Below are 27,421 nucleotides of genomic sequence, written 5' to 3' on the forward strand. Positions count from 1 at the left end.
GGTTAGGCTAAAGGAGACGGTGATTATGAGAAATGAATGAAATGGTGGAATGAAGGAAGTGGGAGAACCCCGAGAAAACCAACGCACACGATGTTTGTCCACCACAAAGTTCACTTGGCGGGAGCAGGGTTTGAACCCAGGACCTCATGTGAACGCTCTACCACTGAGATTCGCATAGATTCGAAGTGCACAGCAGTTCTATCTAATGTAAAAGTTTTCTATTTGCTCTTGATTTTTTTTACTTTTTCACACGAAATAATCTTAAAAAAATATTACTCAATTTTTTAATTTTGCGCCCTTCAAAAATTTTGCGCTCTAGGTACTGGCCTAGTCGGCGTAATGAAAAATGCGGTACTGATCTAGAAGCTGTTCCTTGCAATCGATTCAGCGTTCTAAGAATATATTCCTTCTCCTCCGTTAACCCTGTATTCAAACCAACAGTGGTTTAAATTACACAATTCTGATTTCAACGTATTTCACTATAGAATGCGAACTGTAGTAGATAGCGAAAAGTGTTTTTTTTCGCAAAAGATTCAGCGTCTGAAGGTAACACACCATAACTATCTGCAACACTATCAAAAAACCGGAAGTGGTTCAAATTTACTATTACTTCTGATTTCAATGCTGATTGCCAAAGAGCAAAAAGATATCGAGATGTGGTTTCTTGCAAGCGATTAATTGTCCAAAGAATAGGTTCCATCATCTTCGTTAACTCTTTATTCAAACCGGAAGTGGTTCGAACTAACGAATTCCGGTTTTGACATTTATCACCATAAAACAATAATGGTAATAGATAGTGACAATTGATTCAGGATCTCAGGAAGATATTTACCATCACAACCCGCAACACTCTATCAAAAGAGGAAATGGTTGAAAGTTACTACTACTTCTGGTTTCAATACTGATCCCCATAGAGCAAAACTGATACGGGTTTTCGATGTTTGTTTTTTTCTTTTTAATCGATTTAGTTTACCAAGAATAGGTCCTACCTTTTCCATTAACCCTTTATTCAGATTTTGCTCCCAGTGACTATTTCCTTTTTCCGGGTGGGGCCGCGGTGGCTCAGTGGTAGAGCGTTCACCTCTGGTGCTTGGGGTCCATAGCCCCTGCCAAGTTAACTTTGTGGTGGACAAACACCGTGTGCGCGGGTTTTCTCGGGGTTCTCCCGTTTCCTCAAACTTTCTTCATTCCACCATTTCATTCATTACTCATCATCCCCGTCTCCTTTAGCCTAACCGGCATAACCGTGGGACGTAAAGCTCAAAGATTTCATTTCATTTTTTTTCCTTTTCCGGCATTGAAGGAGCATCTCTCTGAAACAAAGTTCGCTTCAGACTGGAATATGAAAGCAGCTGCTGAGAACTGCCCGAATAGGCAGGGATGTGATTTCCACCAAGCCGAGTTAGGGAAGTGGTCATCCGTTCTGATAAATGGCTGAATTTATTTGGTAATTATGTGGAAATATATTCGGCACATATGCCACTTTTTTCCCGTTTGTATTTTCCCTCTCTTGTTAATATATATTTTTTCTCAGCTTCATTCCCTTTTTTGATCCACCCTCGTGTATCGAATACTCCTCGAAATCGAAATCGAATATATATATATATATATATATATATATATATATATATATATATATATATATATATATATATATATATATATATACAGTGAAACCTCTCTAAAGCGCACAGCCGTGGGGAATCAAAAATTGTCCGCTATAGAGAGGTGTCCGCCTTAAAGAGGTTTCAATATTTTCTTGCGTAAATTAGTATATAAGGTAATGTGCAATTAGAAAAAAATATTTTTGTATGTATTCACGAATATTACCAAAATGTTATTGTATCTGCATTATCTTGCGCCATCGAGGCACAACATGCAAATAAGATGTTATAGTTCTCTGCTCTTTACATTTATCACTACTTACTAGGTTTTCAGTATGTCGCTTTAATTTGTGGGTTAATTGCACTCCATTAGTGTCTTTTTTGAGACAATATGCGTACCCGCAGGCAAAAAATAACGAACATTTCTTCTGCTTGGTTAGAGATTCCAGCGGGACAGTAGAATAATGTGTCATCCTAAAATTCGGGCAACTGCCAATCACTTTTGTGTCGAAAACAGTTTGGGTGGGAGTGGAATGCAAGCAAAAAACATGAGAGTGTTGTTAAACAGAGAAGCTTCGTGTGGGTTACTGAGCAGACAGTTGAGGAGGCAAAATATTGTCACAATATTTCCTTGGTGACACGTGTATGAATTACTAAAGATATATTTTTACAGTACTTTTCAAATTCTTTCTAGAGAAAGTGTCCGTAGTACGGAGGTAAATAATACCTATAAAAGACAGAAAAGATTGTCCGTGTCCGTACTAAAGAGTGTCCGCTTTAGAGAGGTTTTACTGTATATATATACGTGTGTGTGTGTGTGTGTGTGTGTGTGTGTGTGTGTGTGTGTGTGTGTGTGTGTGTGTGTGTGTGTGTGTGTGTGTGTGTGTGTGTGTGTGACGGAATTTCTCAAAGGGGACTTTCTTATGTGACAGACTGACATTCGGAAAATGGATGCAGAAAAGGAACTCTTTGTGTCGCGCCTTGCTTCTGACACCATTATGTTATTCAGGCATTACTTTCTCTAAACTGTGTAGACCCGCTTGCTGTTGCACCTTTCCTTTGCCCGCAATGAGGCATCACACGTCGTTTTGCCGTAATTTGCGACAACTTGTAACTCGGAAATGACGCCGAATTTAAGAAAATGTCACATAAACTTTTTGCTTATTTTCGTGAGAGGAATCACCTCCCAAGCGTTGTAAACGACGTTTAGTTACACCCCGGAATGCTACACCTTAGGAATGCTAAACGCTATTTACTTTCAGTTGGACAGACCTAAATTGCACTGGAGGCCATTTACTCTATCATTTGCTGATCCTTAGGCGCCATTCTCTCCGCTTCGCATGCAAAAAATGCGTGTTATATCTATATTACTACTGAATATTATCTAATATGAGATGGGCACGGCAAGACACGTGTACCAATACATTTTAAGTGAATTTTGGGTTTAAAGTGTATAAATATTCTATATGATAACTTAAACAGGTTTAACATTATAGTCTACTAATATTTTAGATATTTTTTCTGCTTTCTTTATCTGAGTTACTTTAATGGTTGTTTATGTTATCATTAAAAGTTCATTTCTTAGTTCTTTTTCATTATAGATATAAAGATTCGTTTGAATGCATTTCAAAAAAGAATACAAAGCTCGTCTTATTTTATCTTGTTTGGTTATTCTTTTAAAATGTTCCAGGATGCTAGATTATACATATCGTAACCAATTATCAGTTTTGGATATCTCATCAGCTCATTAGAGAAACGTCATAATTTGTCGTAATTGGCTCGAATATCAAAACACAAACAGGAATAAACGTTGGCACCTACTAGCAACTGGAATATTGTCTTTGGAATTTGTTTGATGATAACACAACTGAATACAATTTATGTTTATCTTAATTGGAGGCAAACAATACTTTACTGGATATATATATATATATAAAAATAAGAAAAGCACCTGTCAAGTGGAAACAAACCAACAAAAATGTTTTGGAAGAAAAAATCTCTCGTTTTGCTTCTGGTCTTGGTCTGTGTAGCAGCTGCTTCGGAGGAGACCAATGATAAAAGAGTAACATCCTCTCGAGCAAGAAAGTCTCGCTGTAAGTATAGTAATCTCTTAGCATATAGCACAGTATCTTAACTGCTCTTTGATAATGCAACCGCATAGCTCTGCAAAGTTGGTGCATTATCCTTTAAACACCGAAGAACGCAACTACTTAGTGATGGGCAGTGGGAATATTCCCGGTGGGAACTAACTAACTAACTCTATGGCCTATGGAACCCGGAGGTTCAGTGCCGCGTTCACAAAAGCTCTCCACTGACTTCTATCCTTAGCTAATTGCATCCAGTTTCTACTTTGCATTCCTATCTCTGCGAGATCCATCTTAATATTGTCCTCCCATCTGCGCCTAGGTCTTCCTAATGGTCGTTTTCTTATGGGTCTACCAGTCAAGACTTTGAAAGCGTTTCTACTTTCTTCCATTCTAGCTACATGACCTGCCCACCTAAGCCTCCTAGACTTAACGACCCTAACAATGTTGGGTAAACCGTATAAACTATGTAGTTCCTCGTTATGAAGTTTCCGCCATTCCCCATTCTCGTTCCTCTTGGGTCCGAATATTCTTCTCAGGATCCTGTTCTCAAATACTTTCAGTCTATGTTCTTCCCTCAGAGTAAGCGACCATGTTTCACAACCATATAGAACAACAGGCATGATTATCGTTTTATATATTTTAAGCTTCAAATTCTTCGACAGAATTCGCGACGAATTCCCGGTGGGAAGGAAAATAAAAAATGGGAATATTCCTGGGTTTTTCCCTGGCATCCCGACAAGGAATTTATTTCCATTTTTTTTTTTACTTTATCTTCCAAATTAAAAGAACCATTTCCATTTATTATTATTTACTTCTAGGTTTTAAATAATTTGGAGATTTAAAAAATAAAATTCTTTGACAGTACTTTAAATAACTAATAAAATGATATTTTAAGTTCCATTTCCATTTGCACTAAAAGTAGCAAAGTACTAATTTAAAAATGATGAAAAGGAACCAGTTTTTAAAGTAATGTAGAAATTATGTAGAAGTAGATATGAAGTACTATCAATACACCCCAAACCACCGTTAGTAATAGACGTCAGTCTGTCTCCTGGCTCTGATTCAAATTTCTGAAAAGGTGCTCGGACTTCTCTTACATGTGAATTAACGCATGAAATTTCGAGAAATAGATTGGAAGGAAGGTCGTGTGTTTCAATGTTACGTGATAAGTTATAAAATTAGATCAGTATCTTGCAAATATTGTGAACATAAATATGTATGCGCAAATGTGTCTTCTGAGACATGGTGAGACATATATCTTCTGACAGTTACCCAACCTAATTTGTTTATAACATATAAAAATTTTATATGTTTATAATATCAATAGTAGAGTCAAGTTTAGAAAATCCACTTACATATACATTTAAACTGTTTAGCGGTGTAAAAGTATGTGGACTTACTATACCATTTTTTCCACATATTTACTTGCATAGAACATATTGTAAGTAAACATGCATTTATGCGTATTCTCTAAATATAATAAAATATTAATAAAATAACATAGTGCCGTTCCGAATATACATTTTGAAGAATCCTTTGGACATAACAGCAATAATAATATACGGTGATAAGAAACGAATTTACCTTTGAAATCATAATATAGTAATATAATTCAATTTTCTTTGTGTTTGTACATAAATTCCCGGAATATTCCCATTTTGGGAATCTTCCCGGGAATTTTCCCAGGGAATATTTCCGGAAAATATCTTCCCGGGAATTTACCCATCACTACAACTGTTGCGTCAAGGCTTTAAACTTCAATAGCTTAGTCCCTAACTAAGTTAGGAAGATGATTTTGATATCAATGTGTTTCTGAAAGATGGAGCTTGCCATCGACATGCATTTTATGAATGTGGGGGTACCACGTCGGAAAGGGGGAGGGTAAAGTTCATGCTTTTTTGTATCAGGTTTTTTGAGGGCGCCATTCCCCCTGGGGGTACAGTCGTAAAATTTTTATGTGAATCAATGAAATAGTCCACTATACGAAAATATCCTGCAAAAGTACTTGTTGCTTATATGGAGGGAATAGGGGAGGGGCAAAGATGGCCAATTTTTTGAGTCTCAGTTTTTTTTTTTACGTAATTTACGTTTATTTTCTGGACGATTCCATATAAGGCAAAATATCTTTTCACTGAATTGGTCGTGCAATGAGCACTTTCAGGCTCATTGCTACTTTTTGTATATATCTATTAAATACATATATTATAAAGTATTTTAATATTCATATTATTTTCTTTGGTTTTATTAATACATATATAATTAGTAGTTAGCACCAGCGCTGGTAAAAACATGGTAAAATATGGTAAATACTTATTAATCATTTATATAAATATACATATATATTTTCTGTTTGATCATTTTGTATATTGTTGAATGTATATATATATATATATATATATATATATATATATATATATATATATATATATATATATATATATATATATATATATATATATATATGTTAATCTGAAAATTATCGTTTACAGCTTTAGATAAAATTAATTCCAACTAGGCTGAAGTTTTCCTTTTGGTAGCTAGCTAGTTTAGTTTGAAACAGCGCTAAGCAGAACGGCAGCTCTTCCGTTGTTGCGGATAGGGGGGGGGTTGTAAAATCACACATAGGAGAGAAGGGTAATAGCAGAGGGATGGCAGATTCTTTCATTCTTTCAAGCAGTTGAAACGGAATTTTCTTTCAGAAGTAGTCTTCGTGCTCCTGAGGTCTCGGTTTTTTTTTTTCGCAACATTTTTTAAAGTCAGTAGCGAGGTTACAGCCCAGAAGATGGCTGTGGCGTAGGACCACAATTTTAGAATTGTATTAAAGGAATACGAATCGGGATATTTGGATTCTGGTTGCATGTCCTTGGGGTTTAGATTAAGGATATGTGTTCGATCCCTGGCTAGGAAATTTGTGGGACATGAAATTTAGTAGGAATTATTAGATTCTTTGGAGGCAACGTCCGTTTCGGGCTGTTACATGAGTTTTGATTGAATTTTGGGGAAGGCCGTTGCTATGGCAACTGGAGCTGAATAAGTTTTTTTTTTTTTAACAGTTAGTTGTGTTTGACTAGCTGGATTAGAAAATTTTACACAGCTGATTCCTCACGTAATGGGTTGACAGGCTGTGGGGTTTGAGATTGTTTCCTATTATCGAGCCTTGAATGAAGGTGCTATATTCCTAGGTGAAGGAAATTTCCCTATTTTCCCTTTTTTCCTGATTAATGATTAATAGCTAGTTTATTTTCCTGAGGGTTTGTCCGATTAAGGGCAATACCTAATTTAGGGATTTTAGGCCTGACAGTGCTCTGAATGTTGGGTCTGTCTTTAGAGATTGCGAAGTTTATGATGTCTTGTACGAGAACGCATGTTCAGAACCTCTTTTAAAGAAAATTTTAGTTATTCTTGGATGGAATGCTTCTGGACTGAAACAAGCAGAATTTAAGGCATTAAGTAGGGGATGATCTCTAGTTCTAAGAGGTGAATCTATTTTTTTTACAGGCAACTGAACAATTAGAGAACTCAATCTTATTAATTAAGGAACCTTTAATTCAACTAGAGATTTTTTTTTTGTTTCCTGAATAAAATTTGGTCTAATTGGAAAAGCCTAATTTATATTAAATTCCCTGAACCTTGGGTATTGTGATTAAGTTAATTTTGTTTAGCTAATTATCCTAGACAATTAGCAAACATATATTAAACGTCTCTTGAGATTAAGTCTCAGATTTTGATACGAAGAGGAAAAGGAGAGACCATTACAGTAGAGAAGCATAATTCTTGTTGCTGTATTTTCTACGAAAAATAATGAAAAAAAAAAATGGTGTGCATATAACATGGTACTACGATGGAAGGAAGTCACCAGGGCCGACAACGTGAAGGTCAGCAACAGCCCTTCGAAAATGATATACAGGGCGTTTTTATAGCAATTTTGTTCTGAGTTTTTATCTCGTTTTGTATTAAAGCAATGGCTATATTATATATATATATATATATATATATATATATATATATATATATATATATATATATATATATATATATATATATATATATATATATATATATATATATATATATTATTGTAACAAGTGTATTGCCTACACATTAGGTTCATTTTGTCAGCGTAGAGTAACTGTAAGGGTTGCTAGGAAAATTCTACTTTTTTCATATTTTTAAACAATTTTTGTTTCTTCTTCTACGAATAGGGCGTGATATCCTGTGATAATTAGGGGGTCAACTGGGACCCCAACGTGAGAGTCTACGATTTCGTTAAAATTCCTGCCCGGTGTATAAAGATTAAAGTAGGGATGCGCACGAGACGAGTCGAGACAGGATTTTCCTGACAAAATTCGAGTCGAAACACGGCTCTTCCAATAGAAAAATACATATTTTTCGAGTCGAGACATCACTTTTACAGCACATTTTCGAATCGAGACAGCCATAAATCTTGTCACGTGTGTCCCTAGATTAAAGTTTAGTCCAAATGAAATTGTGAGTGCATTTCTAAAATGTCTCATAACCTGATTTGAATTTTGGATTAGGAGTCATGTCATGGCTAGATAGAACCTTTCGGGAGAACTATCTCGTCCATGGGTGGTAGTTTGCCCATAGCTGGAGTCTATCGTACAAACTTCAACATTAGAGTGAGATTGAGATAATTCAGAATCCCATTTCCTAAACCCGAATTAATAATAACAATAATAATTAAAAAAATTGGTTTATTGATTTATTGATGAAAGTAACACTATAGCCAAAATCTTAAAGTCACATAAAAAAAATTATACATGAGTAAACAGGTCAAAAAATATATTGTACAAAACTTAAAACATGCGAGAAGGACCATAAAGTAATAATTTATAAAACCCGAATGTTATGTAAATTTTAACTATACGGTATACTGTACTTGCATAAAATTGTCCATCAAAAATGAAGAAATGTAATGTTTTGACATACAGATTTAACTTTACAACAATTGTTTATAATTTTTTATTCATTAATTGTTATTGAGAAAAATAACATACAATCAAAAGCTTTCAATTAATCAGTTCAAATTAAGAAAAAAAGATAGAGGAGTAGATCAATCACGAAAAATACGAGTGAATATCAAAAAGTTCGTGCAATCACCTAGAACAAATCTAATCTAAAGAACTCTTGACACCATGATTTCTTCTCTACGTAGTCACCATGCGGTTCTTCACTTTCCGTAAGCCCGTTTTGTAAGTCTGCAGTTTGACTTGAAAACTGCAGTCCAACCTCAGAAGTGAAGTCACACCTGCTGTCAAAATAGCGTGGTCTGAGTGGACCTTTCATTTCTGGGTAGAGAAAGAAGTTACTTGGTGCTAGGTTTGGTGAGTATGGAGGTGGGGCAATATTTCATATCCTAATTAAACTGCTTTCATCATAGATGCATGGCTGGAATGAACTAGTGCATTGTTTGGCAATAGCAGCACCCCTTTTGTGACCAATCCAAGACGTTTCTTCTTCAATTCCTCTAGTAACTTAGTCAGGGGATAAGAATAATAAGTACTACTAATAGTTTGTCTCTATGATAGGTAATCCGTCCTGATGACCCCTTCACAATTTCAGAAACGGGAAGTATCACCTTGGCAGGAGACTTCTGCACTCGCGCCTTTTTAGGGCGTGGAGGAGAGGTGTTTCTATTGTTTGCCCATTCCCTTTGTTTCTGGGTCATATAGATCCAACTTTCATCCTTTGTCACTAGTCTTCCGAAAAAGTCCTCTTCATCCACCTCACAGAGATGAAATGTTTCTCTTGCAGTGTCCTTGCGATTTCTCCTCCGGAAAGCTGTGATCAGTCGTGGCACCCACCGTGCTAACACTTTCTAAAGATTCAACTGGTTGTGAATGATATTTCAAGCAAATCTCATACCTATTGGAGAGTAACATTTTCAATGGTTACCCTCTTGTCTTTCAACTTTCTCCGTCAAGGTGGCATCATCAGTGAAAGATGCTCTTCCAAATCCAGAGGCGTTCTTAGTAGCAATGAATCCAGTTCGGAATTGCCGTTTCCACTTAGATACAATCTCATACGATGTGGTTTCATTCCTATACACTTCCTTAATCTCTTTCGCTGATTTCCCCCAAGCTTGTTGCTCCGTGACGCTCCGTGCCTCAAGCGTATCATTCATTGTACCTTCAGTGATTTACTTTTAAAAACACACACAATTAAGATAACAATTATAGAATAACAATAAAATAACAACAACACATATCTTCCGGTAATGAAAACACAATATACTATGAAAAGATAGAATTGCCCTAAAAAAAGACTTATTCATTACTAATACTTTTGAATATTAATTTTCAATTTTCAGAAAATTGTTTATTAAAAATATTAAGTATTGAAAACTGGTGTCGTCCTACTTGCGACAGTCTTATGTGCGACAGGAACTGTTAACTGTTCCTGTTAACTGTCCTATGAGCGACCGATTCGATCTGTTAACTGGTCTATGAGTCACGGATTCGTTCATACTAAGATAATGGAAGAAGATAAGGTTCCCTCTTCTTTAACTTGTTCACGCTAGTATGATTTATAACTTAACAAAATGTACTATAAAAAATTTACGTTTCTAGAAGTCTCATTTCTTCCGGCCGTTTCACAATTACAAGAAACATACATCCTTAGCAATTAACAATTAAATAATTAATCATTGAGATGCCTATAGGAAAAGCCTCAATCCTCTCCCTTACTTTAGACCCCTACATATCTTTACAATAAACAATATCTGGACTTAATTTGTTAACAAACACCCTTAACAATTAATAAGATATAAACATACAGTTCATTAGTCTTCCTTCCATTTTTTAAATTCTTCTTACTTAATCATAATTATCAGATATAACCTTACCCTTACATTCAATCTTTAGTTCTTTAATAGTTCTTTAATATAAAGAGTTTCTTTAATAAGCATTGGATGCAAATATTAATAACAAACTATTAAGAGTCCCTATCACTGCGAAATTAAAATACCGCTAATTTTACATTAATTATATGATATCTTCAAATAGATAAACGATGATCGAAAAGTGGATCAAGACCTCCCTAGACGATGTTATTTTGCATGAGGTACTGTTATCACGAGTCACCTAGTAGCTTTCCGTTTGGAGTTATTTAGAAACGCGAAAATAAATGCCCATTTTCAATATGGCTGGAAATCGAAAACAGATAAATGAGTCATGATAACGGTATCTCACGCAAAATAATATTGTCTAGGGAGGTCTTGTTCCACTTTTCGATTATCTTTTATCTGTTTGAAGATATCACATAATTAATGCAAAATTAGCGGTATTTTAATTTCGCAGTGATGAGGCCTCTTAAAGAATATGATGTATATTTTTCCTTACTGCTCCTCACACTTTATCCAGGCATGGGACTGACAACGTATTCGTCATGGCGTTCACGTGTTCAAAAGTTGCAGAAGGTTTTCCAAAATAAAATACGATATTGCTTTGCTTAGTGAGTAAGTAGATTTGAATTTAATTAAGTACAGAATGCAGAGCTTTTGAAGAAAGCGGATATTACAATTGCATTTTCAATAATTAATTACATAGGAATATACTTTCTTTTATGGAAATATCCTTGTCTCGTTAAGTTATTTGATATGTTTTATGTCAAATGTAACAAGACGAGTTTTATTTGCACTTACAGTAGAAGGAAAATATATTTGATGAACACTAACACTGGCACGTACATTTTTCATAGCAAGGATGTTCAGACGCTAATAACGCCAGAGGCAAACATGTTTTTGCGAGAGGAAATCATATCTTCCATCATCTCAATGTAATTGAATCGGTCGCTCATAAGACAGATAACAGTTCCTGTCGCTAATAGGATTGTCGCTTCTAGGACTAATTCTCGAAAACTTACAGTTTGAATACTTTTGTATATTGAAGTCCCAACCAAATTAAAGATATATTATAAAAATCGATAATTTCTAGGGTTATATGATGAAGTTCTAGTGTACAATAAATCAATTAGATCAATTAGATCAATCTGACTATGAATTAAACTGTGAATAAATTTGATCTCTTTTATATTTCTTCTTTCAGCGAGGGAAATTAAACTGAGTTTCAGAAGAATAGTATCATTGGTTAAAGTATTAAATTTAAATTTAAATCGAAGCCAAGCCAAGAACGAAATTTGAATAGCTTCAATACTTTGGGAGATCTATGAGTGTCTTGGGTTCGTGTCCTGCAGTTCCCTAGGAGGGCTTAGGCATTCATGATAGTTTGGGATTCGATCCTCTATGTTTTGGACGTCTCCTTTAGACTTCAATAGCAGTTCGGACTTTCTACCAAAGCCGACCATATAACCACTGGACAACACGGTTCAGGGTCAGGGTCAGAACATTCTGGGAAACTGACATAAAGACTGATTTCAATTGTATCTCCAATGCCAATACAATTTAATAATGCAAAAATTATTACGTTGCATGGGCATTAATTATTTATGCTGGAAAGAAAAATAAATTATCTTAAACTCTAACATACGAATTTAAATCATAATGATATTTTTGATAAATTATGATGAAAGAATACGTGTAATTATATTTTCTTGATTTTAATCAATAACACTGAAACTTCACTAATAAAGATAAATTACACTTTGGCACTTTAATTTAAATAATGGGTATGATAATGCAATTTGACACTTGGCCCAAATATCTTCACTCTAAGTTCGGAAGACGCGGAAATCGCGGGTTACCGGTTGAACTTCATTACATCGTGTGTTTTTTATTACTTTGCACTTTCAATTCTCACTCATTTTGATGCTGAGGAAAGATAATCTTTGGCGGTCCCAGAGGGATGTCCTTAAGGTTTGGGGGATGAATTCCCTTACTCTCCATCTTATCTTCCTTTTTGACTCCTTTGGATTTAACTTTTGCGAATTGTCCGAAGGCTTTGGACTGCGTTGCTTTACATTTTCTGTTATTTTGAATAATATGTTGCACTAACGATATTTTGCGTTACACTAAATTATGCTAGCGTATCTAAATATCATTTTATTTTGTTTTGATTGTGCTTTTGTAAATTCACATAATTTTTTACATACTGCGAGGTTACAAGCTTTTATCGCACCAGAAACAATTGTCAAACTGACTTGGCTTTTCTCCCCGCCTCTCTGCGTTTCTACCCAACAGAGAGGCTTGCAATGCAAACTGTTAATGGCGGAGCTAAAAATAACTTTGACAACCTATAGGCAGGAATTTTTGGAGACGAAGTTTGCTCCCTGTGCTGAATTTTAGCACCTTATTTGGAGAGACGAGAGGATCCACTAAGACTTCCGTCGCAGACGGGACGCACACACACATATGCATATTCGTCTGTTTGCTGAGAGAAAAATTCTTAAGAGTGCTTTTATACAAGGTTCACTTAAAAAGTTAAAATTTTCTTCATTAATATTCGATGAGCTAAACCATTTGGTTACAGACCTAGATCAAATTCCTATTCTATGTGAAAGCAGCATACTCTAAGAGGGATCTAGCATAAGCAGAATATAGAACTTTACAGTTTGAAATATCTTAAAGACTCTTGCAACTCGTTTAATGAGACCTAACGTAAGTGCCTGTGATTGACAAAATATTGTCAACATGGTTATTAAACAATAATTTATCATCCATAACAATATCAAGATTTTCAGTAATTGAAACCAATTCATTTTATAATCAATTTCATACTGATAAAGAGATATATTGGTTTTCCTCGAATATAACACTATTTTAGTTTTATTCATATTCACAGGTAATAAGTTATTTTTAGACCATTCATAGATTGAATTGATATCTTTCTGTAGTATTAAATGATCCTGATGGTTTTGAATACTACAAAAAATCTTAAGATCATCAGAATATAAAAGGAAAATGCTATTAAAATAATATTACCGATGTCATTTACACACATAATAAATAACAAAGGACCCAAATTAGATCCTTGTGGGACACCAGAAGAAATGCTATACATAGGTGATTTACAACCCATATACCGACCCACAAATTTATCATTAAAGAGATAAGAGGCAAACCAAAGTATTAAAGAATTATGGATATCTTTAAAAAAAGTTTTTCTAGAAGAACTTAATGAGAAATCGTATCAAAAACCTTAGAGAAATCAAAGTAGACAGTGTCTACTTGCCTTTTACTAGAAACCACAGGAGTAACAAAACTAAGAAAAATATTTAAATTTATTTCAGTTAATTTACCCTTTATAAAGCCGTACTGCTCAGAGACAATACGATGATAAACAAAGTTGTATGAATGTTTTAAGATATGAGTTGGCAACGACACTTACAATCTACTAGAAACGAGAAACTGTCTGCTGGTCAGGTTTACAAAAGATCTTTTCAACTGTACTTGTATAGAAACAACAATAAAAGTTTTCTTCTTCTCAATAACCAATAAACTTTTTTAACATGTACCTCGTATAATCTATGTATAAATTGTAATGATTGGTTGCTTTAAAGATAAATTTATTATAGCTTATGTATACAAGGTGTCCGAGAAGTCCCCTTGCCCTAGGTTTCTGTATCACAGAGAACGGTGTTGGTAATTTTAGTTGTGGTATTGATATCCCTGACTTGAAGCATTGTCTGGTATCCCTGTGTTCAAGTTCGTTTGGAGTATTTCAGTTGTGAAACCATGTCTGATGTAAGTGATTGCTGTTACACAGTCGAGAAATTGTTAGTGGCATGGTTTTATGCACGACAGTCACGAGGGTAAACAGTGACATGTATAATCACTGCGTGTAGAGATTGCTTTAGCAAGAACCTAACAACGTAAGTTTGTTCCAGGTTGTATCAAATACAAGCCACATTGGACGTAAGAAGACGCGTGAGGAAAAGTGCTGCCGCCTCTAGGTCAATTGTGATGTCTCCAACTAAATCTCGTCGCAAAGGAGCAGTTATAATATACTGCGTTCGACAATGCATGGCCACATTTAAGAATATTGTTCTCTGTTATACTCAAACCTGATGGCAGAGGGACTTTTCATCCCTCTGTACTACATTGTAATACTATATTGAATTTCCTATAATCCGAGGTAGTTTTGATTCCATTCAACTCTAATTAACAAGACTACTATACACATACACAAGGTATCTTTAATTTTAGAGGCAAAAAGTGATCACCATCATTGTGTGGAATAATATGTGACAACTTTATCAGTTTATAATAATGTTTCCTAACTTTTCTTTGTGTTTTAGTACTAGGCAGTCTACTTAGTGGTTTATTTGGCAATCAGTATGGCAATAATTGCGGTATTCCATTAGATTGTCCTGTAAATTGCGCTCTGGATCCAGCCATAGTTATGGGCTATTGCTGCGGCTGTGACAGACCAACAAGTAAGTTAAGTTAATAATTAGAATTTTAGCATTAGAAAGTCATTAAAATATTATCTTCTAATTGTAAACTTAAACACTTTGACTATGTTTTGTGATTGCTTGTGAGTAAACTTGCTCACTTCTGGGAAGCATTCTTTAACTTCATTTGAAGACAGGGTAAAGACATACCGAAGATACCTCGCTATCGAGGTCGAGGTTTAAGTTGCAGTCGCTACCTCGATATCTAGGTTTAGAGTAATGAAGGGCGCACATAGCAAAAAGGTCACACCCTCGCTGTAAGTACTCAGTTTGAGGAGAAACATTACTGTGACGAGTGTGAAATTATTGCATAAAAAAAATCACTGCGAAACCACATTTTGAAATTGAAAGGACCAAACAGTTTATAAATAAGGATGAACGCGAGACGAAATATGAGAAATGCTAAAGTATCATCTCTTGTTTCGCAAAAATATTTGAGTCTCATCAATAAATCATTTCCCACTAAAAAAAAGGTGGAGGGGGTATTAACTTCAGGAAATGAAGTTTCGTCACTTCAATTCCATTATTCGACGTTTCCTCCCTATGGATACGTGCCTGTCTTTACAGGTATTTCTTTACCTTATATCAGTAACGAATTCAGTAAAAACACTTTTGTTTATTGATTTCGGAATTGGGAGCAAGCGTGGAGTTTTTGAGCCCGAAAGCCCCCTCTCTGTAACTGCCACTGCCTTATATAATAATAAGCTACAGTATAATTCTCAAATAAAGACGAATAACTCATATGACATTCCCATTTCAGTTCCTATTTTCTTCCATTCTCTATTTAAAATGTATCTATTATGATGTTGTTTGTGTTTCTTATCCCATATTGCTGGACATTCATCACTAGTTCTATTAATATGTCTTACATAATCAAATTTAATAGTGCAGCAAAAACCTCTCGACCATAGACACACACAATCCTATGCAGACGAAATTCTAAACAAATGAAGACTTTATTCCGTGCAACGCTTCAGGGAGAACCAATGAGAACACGAGCTACAGCGATGTAAAAACAAACTCGTTTTTTTATCATCATCGCGACCACTAATTCACCCCTGGGGTCGACCTCTAGGTCGCGATGTAGAGTACATCTTCGGCGCTTACCCATTTGAAATTATGTGTTTGTGTCTGTATCAAGGTAGCGACCGCGACTTAAACCTCGACCTCGATCGCGAGGTATCTTCGGTATGTCTTTACCCTGCCTTGGTGCGTTACATTAGTTCATCCGGCCCGCGAACATATACTATAAGTTTATACAGTGTAGGTGGCCATCATAATGCACCTGAATCAAGACTCGATTTTTTAGGTGTGAAAATGTTTTCTTTAATTTTGGGACAATCCAGCTGAAGTGGTCCAAAAATGGTGAAAATGGTTGCTCGATCATCTCTGAAAATTATAAAAATTTGAGTGTGATGAACCGTGGATAAATTTTGTAAGAGTATGATCAATTGACGCATATTTGAAATAGGGGCTGGCCATTGACACGTTAGCATAAAAGACAATAACTTCATTCACATATTGTGGGTCCCGGTAAATGTCAACGTTGCATTTTCATTTAATATTGGGCGTATAAAGAGTGTATAGATCAAACGGCAAGTACGATTTTTTTAAAAAAAAAAATCCTAAACTTTTGATTGAAAATATCATAGTTGGAGACGGTTTTTACCCTTACATTTTGTTGTAACTCTGATAACAGAGTTACCCTATATGAGGGGACTTTTGAGACACCCTGTATATTAGAGGTATGTTCACTGGCTCATTTGAAGGGACACATAATAGTGAACAACTTTTATCAGGGATGTTGAGCCTGTAATTTTGTTAGTCACATAAATACTCCGTTTGTTATTACGTCTGCCGTACCCGTAAATGACCACCAACAGCGGCCATATTTGATTTAACGACCTTCCAGACTGAATATTCTTGAGGACTTTTTCAGTTTTGCTTAGAATGTATTCAGCATCATTTTGGCACATGTTTAATTTCTATTGCAATTTGTTCAAGGTAAAGTGTCTTTTTTACGTACGTTGACTGGACTATTAATAATATTGCTTCCATTCTTCAAAGCTCAAACGTCCGCCCGCCATCTTGTTGTTAATCTCTTGTCACTAACTGGGTTGAACAACTAGATCGACGATTCTGCTGCCACCTGTTGAGGAAAGTCAACATTATTTTTACTCAGAAATATAACCCTGTAGGTCAGAAAATAAATTTTCTATGACCGTTCAGAGTGTGTATACATTTTTTGACGCACTTGGTATATATTGTATTAATAACTAACAAGTAGCTCCGTGAGCTTTTAAAGATAAATTAAATTAGATCTTTTGAGATATTTCTTTAAATTAATCTAAATCGTTAGATTCATAATAATAATGATAATTATTTGTATTACTTTTTGGGTCCGTCTCTTGTTCAATATTCTTAATTCTGAAAATACATAGATTGTCTAACACTCCTAATATTTCAAACGGATACTGCAAATTGGACCTCGCAAACACTATGAGTTATAATAGTTCATATATAGCTTTCGTTCAAAAAAGACCTACTTACATTGTTCTAACGAGAAATATTTCGTGTGTGTGTGTGTGTGTGTTAATATTTTTTTAACAAGACAATGCTCAATCGCTCTGTCTTCGAGAGCTATGTAAACTGATGTATCAATGTATGAATGTTTATATTGTTTACAGGATTCTATGTACGGAACGGTAAATTAATATTTTGAAAGCACGGGGTCTGTGGCATAGCAGTCGATAAGAAAGATGGATCGAAGTAATGAAATTGTGCACTGCGAAAAAAAAGTATCATTTTGTTGAAATTAAAATTATGAACTCATGAAATCATACTGCACTGTGTTGGACTATAATTTATTTACCACATTGCTAAGAACTCTGAAGCAAGCGCACGTAATTATGCACTACAAACGCAAAAATAAATAAATAAAATTTAAAAATTTCCTTCTTAATGCTTGCTTGTATCGCTACTAAGACAAAACGCGAAATATTATGCCAAGCAACATTTTTACTCTTTTAAGTACTGATATCAAGTGCATTGTTCCTAAATATTTGCAATATACCGTAATCTATTTGATTATTGTCTTTGTGCAAATACTGTAGCCAGTGGAGTATTTAGGATTTTGTTTCGGGGGGGCAACTACAACACATGAGTAAGCACTTATATTTTTCCTTTTGGGTGCCGACAAATTTTAATGAAGTTTTGCGGGTGCACCGACATTGCGCAAATTTTCCCACGCTTATCTGTTGACACAGATAAAGCCTTAATGAGCAGGCAACAAAATTGGAAATTGCGAAAAAAATCTTGTGCAACGTTGCCATCATTACCATAAGTATATCGACTAATAAAAACAGTCACCAAAATGCAAGTCGTTTTAACAAAAAAAAAAAAAAAAAATACAAAGTAATGGATAACAATAGCATTTTCAGTCATCTATATTATATGTGTGCAATGGCGTCGTTAGAGAGGGTGACTGGGGAATGTGTCCCAGTCATTCATTTTCCGTATCATATCTAACTGTAAGATTAAAACTGTAAGAATATAGTTATTGAAAGCAAATAGTTTTGAAATACTGTAAGGAAAACAAACATATATAAAATAAACAATATATATAAATATTTCTAGAAGTTCTCTTGAAATATCGTGAACAGACGTTCGACCAATCAGAAATAAAGATTTGTCTATATCTTCCAGTTTTGGCCAATCAGAAACAAGCACTTGTATACATATTTCAGGTGTGTCTACCACATATCTTAATAACTATCCTTTCACCTTTCTATAAATGATACTTAGATTTGCATTTGCGTCTTAGTTGTTCTTAGGTGCTGTGAGAAACATTTGTTATATATTACCTAGGTATTATCGTATAAATTGTTACAAGAATGAGTGGTCAGTGTATTAGAGATAAATAGGGCCCCTTGGCAAGAAAGCTCGCCCCCTTGAGTGATACAGCAACTTATATCTACGTGTACCTCCTACATGCAGTTAGAATTCTAAAGCAGCATGTCGAATGTTGTGTCTCGCCGCGGTTTTCAACGAACTTAAAGAGTTCTGGTTTGGCCAATGGCCACCAATTAATATTGCTACCAAAGTGTTTACCATCCTCTTAGGTATTGATTAAGACCAATATCGTCTCTCTATGAATTACCGTTCCCATGATATTGGCCAAAAATGGCCGATTTCCAGAGATTTAAGGAGCATTATTTGAGGAACCGTAAGTCATAGAGAGGTCATATTGGTGTTGGTCAATATCTAAAAGGGTGGTAAATATTTTGGTAGCAAATAGTAACCGGTGGCCACTGTGCAACTGGCCATCAATTAATATCAGTACGAAAATGTTTAATGTTCTATTAGGGATTAACACTGATATCATCTCTCTATGACTTACCGTTCCCGTGATACTGACTAAAAAAGTTCGAATTTCTAGATATTTAAGCAGTCATATCTCGAGAACTATAAGTCATAAAGAGATGATATTTTGTTAATTTTTGCGAGAAAGAGAAGAGGGTGCGGATAAAAAGATTTACCTTTACATCTAGGAACAATTACAGCTATCCTTCCCGCTAGATCTCTCCATTCTTTTAAAGTTCGTTCTGGCAATGCTCTTAGAGCATTCTCAACTGTTTTATCCTGAAGATATTTACCGGACAGTGTACATTAGAAAGGTTTTGGACCTGAAATTGGTTTGTGGGCCTGAAAAGGGCCTCAGTTCTTTAATTACTGTGTATTTGCTTCACTCCCAGAGAGATAACAAAGCGTTTCCGTTAGCCGACTGTCGGCAAAGCGTGTTCAACGTATATGGCCAGAGCAAATGTTGAAAACATTCTCAAGATGGGTGCTGGTCCCTCCTTTGTTTGGACACGAATGAGGTTCGTGAACTGTACGTTTTGCTGTTTTAATGCATCTCTGATGTTATCTATGTTGGTTGTGGTTGGAACACCTTCTTCAGGAAAGCAATGCATCTCAGCAATTCTTCTCTGCAAAGCTTATTCTTCTCCGTTGTGCACTCTCCCAAATGTCACCAGCAACTGTATGTCAGACCTCCTCAGGTTCTGTTAAAACCCCGAACGAATTGCGGATATAATAAACCAATAATAGAACAAGCCAATGAGGAACGAGAATCACAACGAGCCAATCAGGATCGAGAATTAATCGCAAGTTTTAGTGAGGAGGGTAATATAAACAGGAAGCAATAAACTGGAGAAACATAAGTGAAACTTTCAGAATGGAGTTTACATTGACGAAAACAGAAAAAGGTGTACCTTGTGTATTAATGGGAGGCTTTAAGTATCGTTTCTTTCGCCAAGGAAAAAAAGGCTCAAATTGGAGGTAAGTTAATGTAGTACATAATTTTTGCATGTATATAAGCCTATAGCTTGCTAAGTTATGCAAAGCCTACATTAGTATTTTCAGTAGTCAGCTTGACCTATATTTTAGTAAGTTCTGTAAGCCTATATTAGTATTTATGCTAGTCAATAGGATCCATATATACTTTGTTAAAAGATGTAACACACTATTAGTATTAATGTCGGGAAGTTGGACCTATATTTTGTTAAGTGATGTAACCTATATTAATATTTATGCCATTCAGTTGCTTCTATACTTTGTTAAGTAATGGAAAGTTACATTAATATCCATGTCAGTCAGTTGGGTCTATATTTTGTTAAAATATGTGTCTAGTCCCTATTTTAATATTTATGCCAGGCAATTTGTCCTATACTTTCGTAAGTGAATAAGTAAGCCTGCATTAGTATTTATGTCAGTCAATTGGACCTATACTTTGTTAAAAGGTGATGGAAGATATAACATTTTTGCCAGTGAAATAGTGAATACATTTTTCTTTAAATAGTAAGTTTAGAACACGTGATACGATTTAATTATTATTTCCTTTCTTTCAGATGTACTAAGAAAAGCTGTAATGCTAGTATAACAATGGATGAAAATACAAGTGAAGTTTTAGAAAGGAAAGATATTCATAATCATTGTGAAGATGAAGATGGTGTTCAACGGCATTTTCTTAGAGAGAATTGTAAGCGACGAGCCACTGAACAATTGAACGAGAAGCCAAATAAAATTATAAGGCAGGAAGTTTCAAAATTGGAACATCATGACACACTTGATCATAAAGAAATTAAAAGATGCCGAGACGTTATTTATAAAAATCGAAGAAAGGTGACTCCTCGTCTACCCAGAAACACCGTAGAGGCTATACAGCAAATGGTTCAGAAGCAGGATGATATAGCAATTGACGGAGAAAGATTCATCTTTGTTGATGATGAAGCTAATATAATTCTTTGCACGTGTAAGAAAAATATCGAGTAAGTATAATTTCATTTATAACCATTAACTTTGAAATGAGTTTCATTTACAGCATCAAGAAGTAGAATAGGAAGTAGTTGCTTGAACAGAAAAGTTCCTTTTTCCGTCTTATTTCCAAATTATAGTAAAATAGTTTTTTTTTTTTTTTTTTTTTTTGATTCTCACAAAATATATCGTAACATAGCATTTCACCTAACGATATGACACTACAGTCTTGTTTACTATTTTCTTTTCTGACACTAATCTTATTTTCTTTTCAGTTTTCTGTGTGAGTTCAGCGGGTTAGAAGTATTTGCAGATGGAACTTTCACTTATGCTCCTAAGCATTTCACACAGTTATATACAATACATGCATATAAAAATGGATATTATCTACCTCTATGTTTTGCATTTTTGCCGAAGAAAGACAAGAATACGTATGTGGCCATGTGGAAGATGATAAGAAACTTAGACAGTAGATTCGACTTGAAAATCATTTACGTTGATTTTGAAACAGCTGCTCACGAAGCCATCAAGAATGTGTTTCCAAATTGTGACATTCGTGGCTGCAGATTCCATTTGGGACAAACATGGTGGCGGAGGATTCAAGCCGACAATGATCTGCGACAAGCATATATGGATCCAAAATCTGAACTAGGTATTATTGATATTATTATGGTCTATTATTCTTTATTATTAATTTAATAATACCATGTGGACTTTGTTTTGTTATATATTAATACAGAATACAGTTGAAAATAGAATCTTATTCTGTTTGACTGAAGAATCTTAATTCAGTCACCATTCTTAAAAGCAAATAAACTGCTGTTCTAATAATGTACGAAATGAAGAAATTATAAAGCCAACAGTAAGATCCATCAATTTCACTACTTTCCCAATGCTTGCTTATTCTAACAAATTATTATTATTATTATTATTATTATTATTATTATTATTATTATTATTATTATTATTATTGCTTTTCTTACAGGTTCATGGATAAAGGCATTTTTTGGGTTGCCATATTTACATCCAACAGAAGTATCAGATGCCTTTACTCAACTAATATCAATGACGCCGGATGATACAGGGCATAAATTTTCCGATTACGTCCTAGAAAACTACATAGAAGACGGTTGCAAGTAAGTAGCTTCCTTTTGAATTTCATCTATAGTAGCACATGCTTCAATAACTCTTAATACTGCAAAAACTGTTGTCCTAGTTTGAACACAACATTAATGGTTGTGCTGATATGGTATTTTCTCTCAATGCAACTTAATTATAGTGAAATTTTCTTCTGTCTTCATGTAAGACGTAGATTAAAATGCAGGTTTTGATAGTTGTAAACAAATTACGGACCAAGACTATAAATATTTCTTGAATCTAGTGTTATAAATGTTTTAGTGTTTTATATAAATTGTCAATAATTGTGTGCATGAACTAAGGATCTTTTTATTTTATTAATTTTAGGTATCCACCTGTCATGTGGGCGTCTATACCATCCACGATGCGTCGGACGACAAATGGACCAGAAGCTTTTCACAGACATTATAATAGTCAATTTTACTTCCCTGCTCCTGATATTCATACGGTGATTTCTGCTTTGTTAGAGATCCAAACGGAAACTGCCATGAAAATAACGTCCATATTAAAAGGAATTTCAAAGGCCCAAAGACCAGCAGAAGTCAAAAGGAGCGAGTTTGTCATGAGGAAGTATGCTGAGTTCAGGAATTCGCAGAGAAACTATGAGAAGGCACGTATGACATTTTTAAAAGCTGTAGGATTTAAATTTCAAGCATTCAAACTGTAAAATGAAATTTTCTGTAAATAAGTATGTTGCTTTGTAAATATTAGAATGCAATAAAATATATCTCATAAAGGAATAGCTTTATACATTTCATTTCGATGCAAAATTTCACACAATTCCTTAAATCCTGTTGTTGGCAACGTCGCGGCGGAAATTTGCGCAATTTCAGCACTTTCTGCTCCTCGTTAATAAGACATAAATTACTTAGATTATCAACGATCTAATCTTTAGAAAAATTTGCGCAATGTCGTTGCATCGAGTTTTGCATATGACAAATTTATCTGGGGGGGCTTGAAACCGACACATCACTCCCCTAAATATGCCACTCACTGTAGCAAACATCATCAAATTACTCGTATTTGTTTTATTTCTAAATGAGGGTTGATAGGTATATTTAAAAGGGGGGCGGGAAGGAAAATGTTAAGAGTTTGTGCTGATTGAATGTGCTAACTTACGTGATATTGGTATTGTATTCGTACAAGAAATACTTCAATGCAATCCAGAATTTTCCCCTCGGAGCTACGAAATTTTCCTCCCCGTGCCATATCTCTGATCGTGCTCAATGTGGACTATCAATATTCTCACAGTACTTTTCAAATCTCTTATATTTCTCCTCCGGAAGAAATCAGAAGTTATCACTGAATACAATGTCTTTGGAACCAACCCTGGCTCTTTTCGTCTTACAGTTGTTAATACAGTAGAAGCAAATGACATCAAAGGGGGAACAAAGGAGGCGAGCAGCCCCACTTCCGAGGACTAGCTCAGGAGAGTAATGCTCCCGGAAGTAGGAACGGAAAACACAGTTCTGATTGGTTGACGTTATCTATGTCTTGCCACGTTGCATTCAAATAACAGAATTCAGACGATTGTTGTTGTTGGTCCTCGTGGCCGAGTGGGCTAGCGCTATATGCTAACACCGAAAATCTCTTTTGGCGTGAGTTCAAACCCGACCCGAGGAAAGTTTTTTTAACATTTTTTTTTACATTTTTATAACACTTTTTAAATTAAAATACGAAAATAATACTCAAAAATGTGATTTACTTACTTTTGTGCAGATAAGTAGTAGTAGTAGTAGGAACGGGTTAGAAGCCTCGCAGGGCTCGTTTTGTTGCCCTTGTACTCCATGATATAGGGCTCGTTTTGTTTCCCTTGTACTCAATGATATAGATTTTGTGACCAACTTAAAACAACTGATTAGGATAGCGCGTAAAACAGCTGGCTAGAGTAGCGCGCAAAAAAACGTATTTCCGGGAGTATTACTTTCCCGAGCGGGTCGTCACTTCCGCGCTGGTCACACCTGCAAAGTGCTATAAGACTATATTTTTCAGATACAGAAAAGAAAGTGGTAGTCCCCGCTAAAAATTTCTCTTCTACTGTCTCCTTCAAAGGGCAAAGTTAGAATTGGTAATTGCAAAAATCAAAATAAAAAAGAAAAAAATGCCCCAACGTAGTAAGTGACTATCGGTTAATCAATAGTTTGTCGTTATTTATTCAATATAGTTTCAATCTCACAGTAGTTTCATCTGTTGCTAGTTCTTTTGCAGCATATGCAAATTCTACAGAGAAACAAAATTAAATAAGAATGGAATGTCTTATTGTGAAATGTAAAAGGTTGAATTGACTTGAATTATTGATAACAGCTTGCATTCTAGTCTGTTTAAAGAATAAATTACACTGTTATGCATTTATTTGCAGCTGTGCTTCCGGTTGTATGTGCACCTTATCCACAGTGTCCACCGCCTCACCCACTTTGTGATGACTACTTCTATGTTCTGGATTGTTGTTGTGGTGGTGGCCCATTCTAAAACACATAACCAGCCTCTAAGCAATTTCGGAACTTGCGAAATGATTGTTTTCCTTTCATTAATTATACACTGATTGTATATTTTAAACTATTAAAAAATTCTACATAAATTGTTGTTTCTTTTTTGATATTGATAAGTCTAGTTAATCAGTCCAGTTGGAAAGTAATGGTTTGAACACAGATCACATAGCCTAACAGTTTGACAAGGGCTATTCTTTCTGAGCTCCAGTTCAGGTTTTATATCTTTAGGTGCTGACCTAAGTCTCAGTCACCTATATCATTGAGTTATATATAAGTAATGGGACATATATTCACTGATTCAAACAGCCTTGTCCTATAAACGATTCAGTTAATGCAAAAAGGGCTTCAGTCAAACTTAGTTTTGAGAAAATAAGAAAACCATTGCAGTTTTGAAACTACGAAATCAAAATTAACCATTTTCTTTTCGTGTAGATGACAATTACATTAATCGAATGCTGCATACGAAAATAATTTTTATGCTCATTGTCATGGTAAAAAATGGTTTCCTTTATGAACTGAAGCCTTTCTTCAGGCACATAGCCAAGGGGTGGGTCCGGGGGGTCCGGACCTCCCGCCCCCTTCGGATCCAGAAATGAAAAATATTAAGGAAGGATGAAACAAAAAGAAACGAGAAAAAGATAAATCAACGTGAAAAATATAAAGCTACAGCAAGCGTTTGGTTACTCTTTCTTATGAGGAGCTTTGTTTGGAGGAAACGGAGGGAGGGGGCTGAATGTCCTAACAAACTAATATCGATATGTTGCCAGTAAAATAGTTTAAATTGATCGATCACCTGGTGTGTAACCACAGTATTCCATGACCCCCCCCCCCCATAACGAAATCCTGGCTAAACGAACTAATATATGTTGCCTGTAAAATAGTTTAGAATGATGAGCACCTGGTGTGATAACCACAGTATTTCGTCACGGACCCCCCTTCCCTATTGCGAAATCCTGGCTATGTGCCTGCTTTCTTGCATGTGAATTATAATTAAACGAAACCCTGTATGCATGTAAATTTATTTAGTTATTAGTTTTTGCTTCTTTTAAACACAAAACTGTGTTAAGATGTTTTCTGCCAGGTTCCAGACGTTGTAGGTCTACCAACCGAATGAGACAAAATCAATAGCTGTTGTCACTAACATATAAACAAATATAATTCTCCATGCAGAAATGGTTTCAGTCACTGACTCAAGCCCATGCTCCCTAGAATAAATGTAGTTGACATCTGTTTATTAAATATTAGATCAATGAAACTGAAGCTCTTTATGCATAGACACATAGATGTACCCAATAGGAACTATCCCATTTTGCATAAACTAATTCAAATGGTTGACATAATTTTCTTATTGGCCTAATAAAACTATGACGTAACGATATGACAATTCTGAAGGCACTCTTTTCACTGTTGCTGACCCAGTAATGGCATGTGCAGTGGAAGAGGGTCACAGTTGTGAAAGGCATATTTACTTATTAATTTGAGGTTTTTAAAATAACATTATGTATTAAACATTCTGTAATGTATTTTTAAAACTATTTATCACTTCTTATACAGAACAAATTTGAGGGGTGTAGATGCAAAAGTGGCAATCTCCAATTTTTTGAGAAATTGAGTTATAGGTGGGACTGTATTGTTTTAAGTGTCCCCGACCGAGCGGTCTGGATCAAAATCTACACCCTCCCAGTAACCCCCCTATTAATTAACCTACATTCCCCCTATTAATCGTAGAAACATAGTTTGTACCTAATTGGTTTCGTTATAAAGCAGAGTCTCCAAATGTACCACTCAAATTTCCCTATTACACTCTGTAAAGAAAAAATAGCGACACCTCAATTCTCAAACTAACTTACACAGAAAACCATAGTTGCAGCCCGTTAGAAGAGGAATAGAAGGAAATGAAGAGTGGGATAGTTCATTTGCGTTATCTGTGACACCTGTGGTGTAGGACATCGCTTGTCAATTGTTTGTGTATCAGTAGTATTTTCGATAGATGGCACTGAGTGCGTCTCGTAAATTATTGTAGTAAAAATTCTGCATTGCATTTGTGATGTGTAGGCTGAGGTAAATAGCATTTTATGATTGTTCTTTGCTTTCTCATTGTTTGGACAGTGTGTCAAGTGGCAAAATTTTTGTTGTGCAGTGTTGTTTGTGTGTGATATTGTTGCTACATGTGGACTGTAAACAAATAAGATGGGTAAGAAATGTGAGTTGTGGCAAATCTCTAAAGGAATAGATGGAATTCTGAAAATCCATCATTCTACGGCAGGAAGAGTAATTCACAAGTGCAAACAGCATAACAAATCGTCCCTTCGTCAACAGTGTGAAAGAAAAAAGAAAGCATCACCCAGAGCAGATTGCTAAATGAAATCAATAGCACCGCATATTTAATGAGTGATTTCCCCAAAAATCGCTTTTGTAG

General features: G+C 35.2%; 3 protein-coding genes across 3 annotated transcripts; all 3 read left to right on the forward strand.

The window, feature by feature from the left end:
• The first annotated feature begins 3,538 nt into the window (after positions 1 to 3,538).
• Positions 3,539 to 25,091, forward strand: LOC145694542 (uncharacterized). The gene is made up of 3 exons (XM_081770858.1): positions 3,539 to 3,697; positions 14,906 to 15,043; positions 24,873 to 25,091. The coding sequence occupies exons 1-3, from the start codon at positions 3,583 to 3,585 to the stop codon at positions 24,980 to 24,982; spliced, it is 363 nt and encodes a 120-aa protein (XP_081626984.1). The 5' UTR covers positions 3,539 to 3,582; the 3' UTR covers positions 24,983 to 25,091.
• On the forward strand, positions 20,986 to 22,436 carry LOC145694279 (uncharacterized). Its single transcript, XM_081770367.1, has 3 exons — positions 20,986 to 21,390; positions 21,652 to 22,000; positions 22,419 to 22,436. Exons 1-3 carry the CDS (start codon positions 21,005 to 21,007, stop codon positions 22,434 to 22,436), a joined length of 753 nt encoding a protein of 250 aa, XP_081626493.1. The 5' UTR covers positions 20,986 to 21,004.
• On the forward strand, positions 21,975 to 24,754 carry LOC145694541 (uncharacterized). The gene is made up of 2 exons (XM_081770857.1): positions 21,975 to 22,512; positions 22,841 to 24,754. Exons 1-2 carry the CDS (start codon positions 22,442 to 22,444, stop codon positions 23,178 to 23,180), a joined length of 411 nt encoding a protein of 136 aa, XP_081626983.1. The 5' UTR covers positions 21,975 to 22,441; the 3' UTR covers positions 23,181 to 24,754.
• Positions 25,092 to 27,421: the final 2,330 nt, after the last annotated feature.

This window comes from Thermobia domestica, chromosome 9 (genome assembly GCF_964235325.1).
Source record: "Thermobia domestica chromosome 9, izTheDome1.hap1.1, whole genome shotgun sequence".
NCBI lineage: Eukaryota > Metazoa > Arthropoda > Insecta > Zygentoma > Lepismatidae > Thermobia > Thermobia domestica.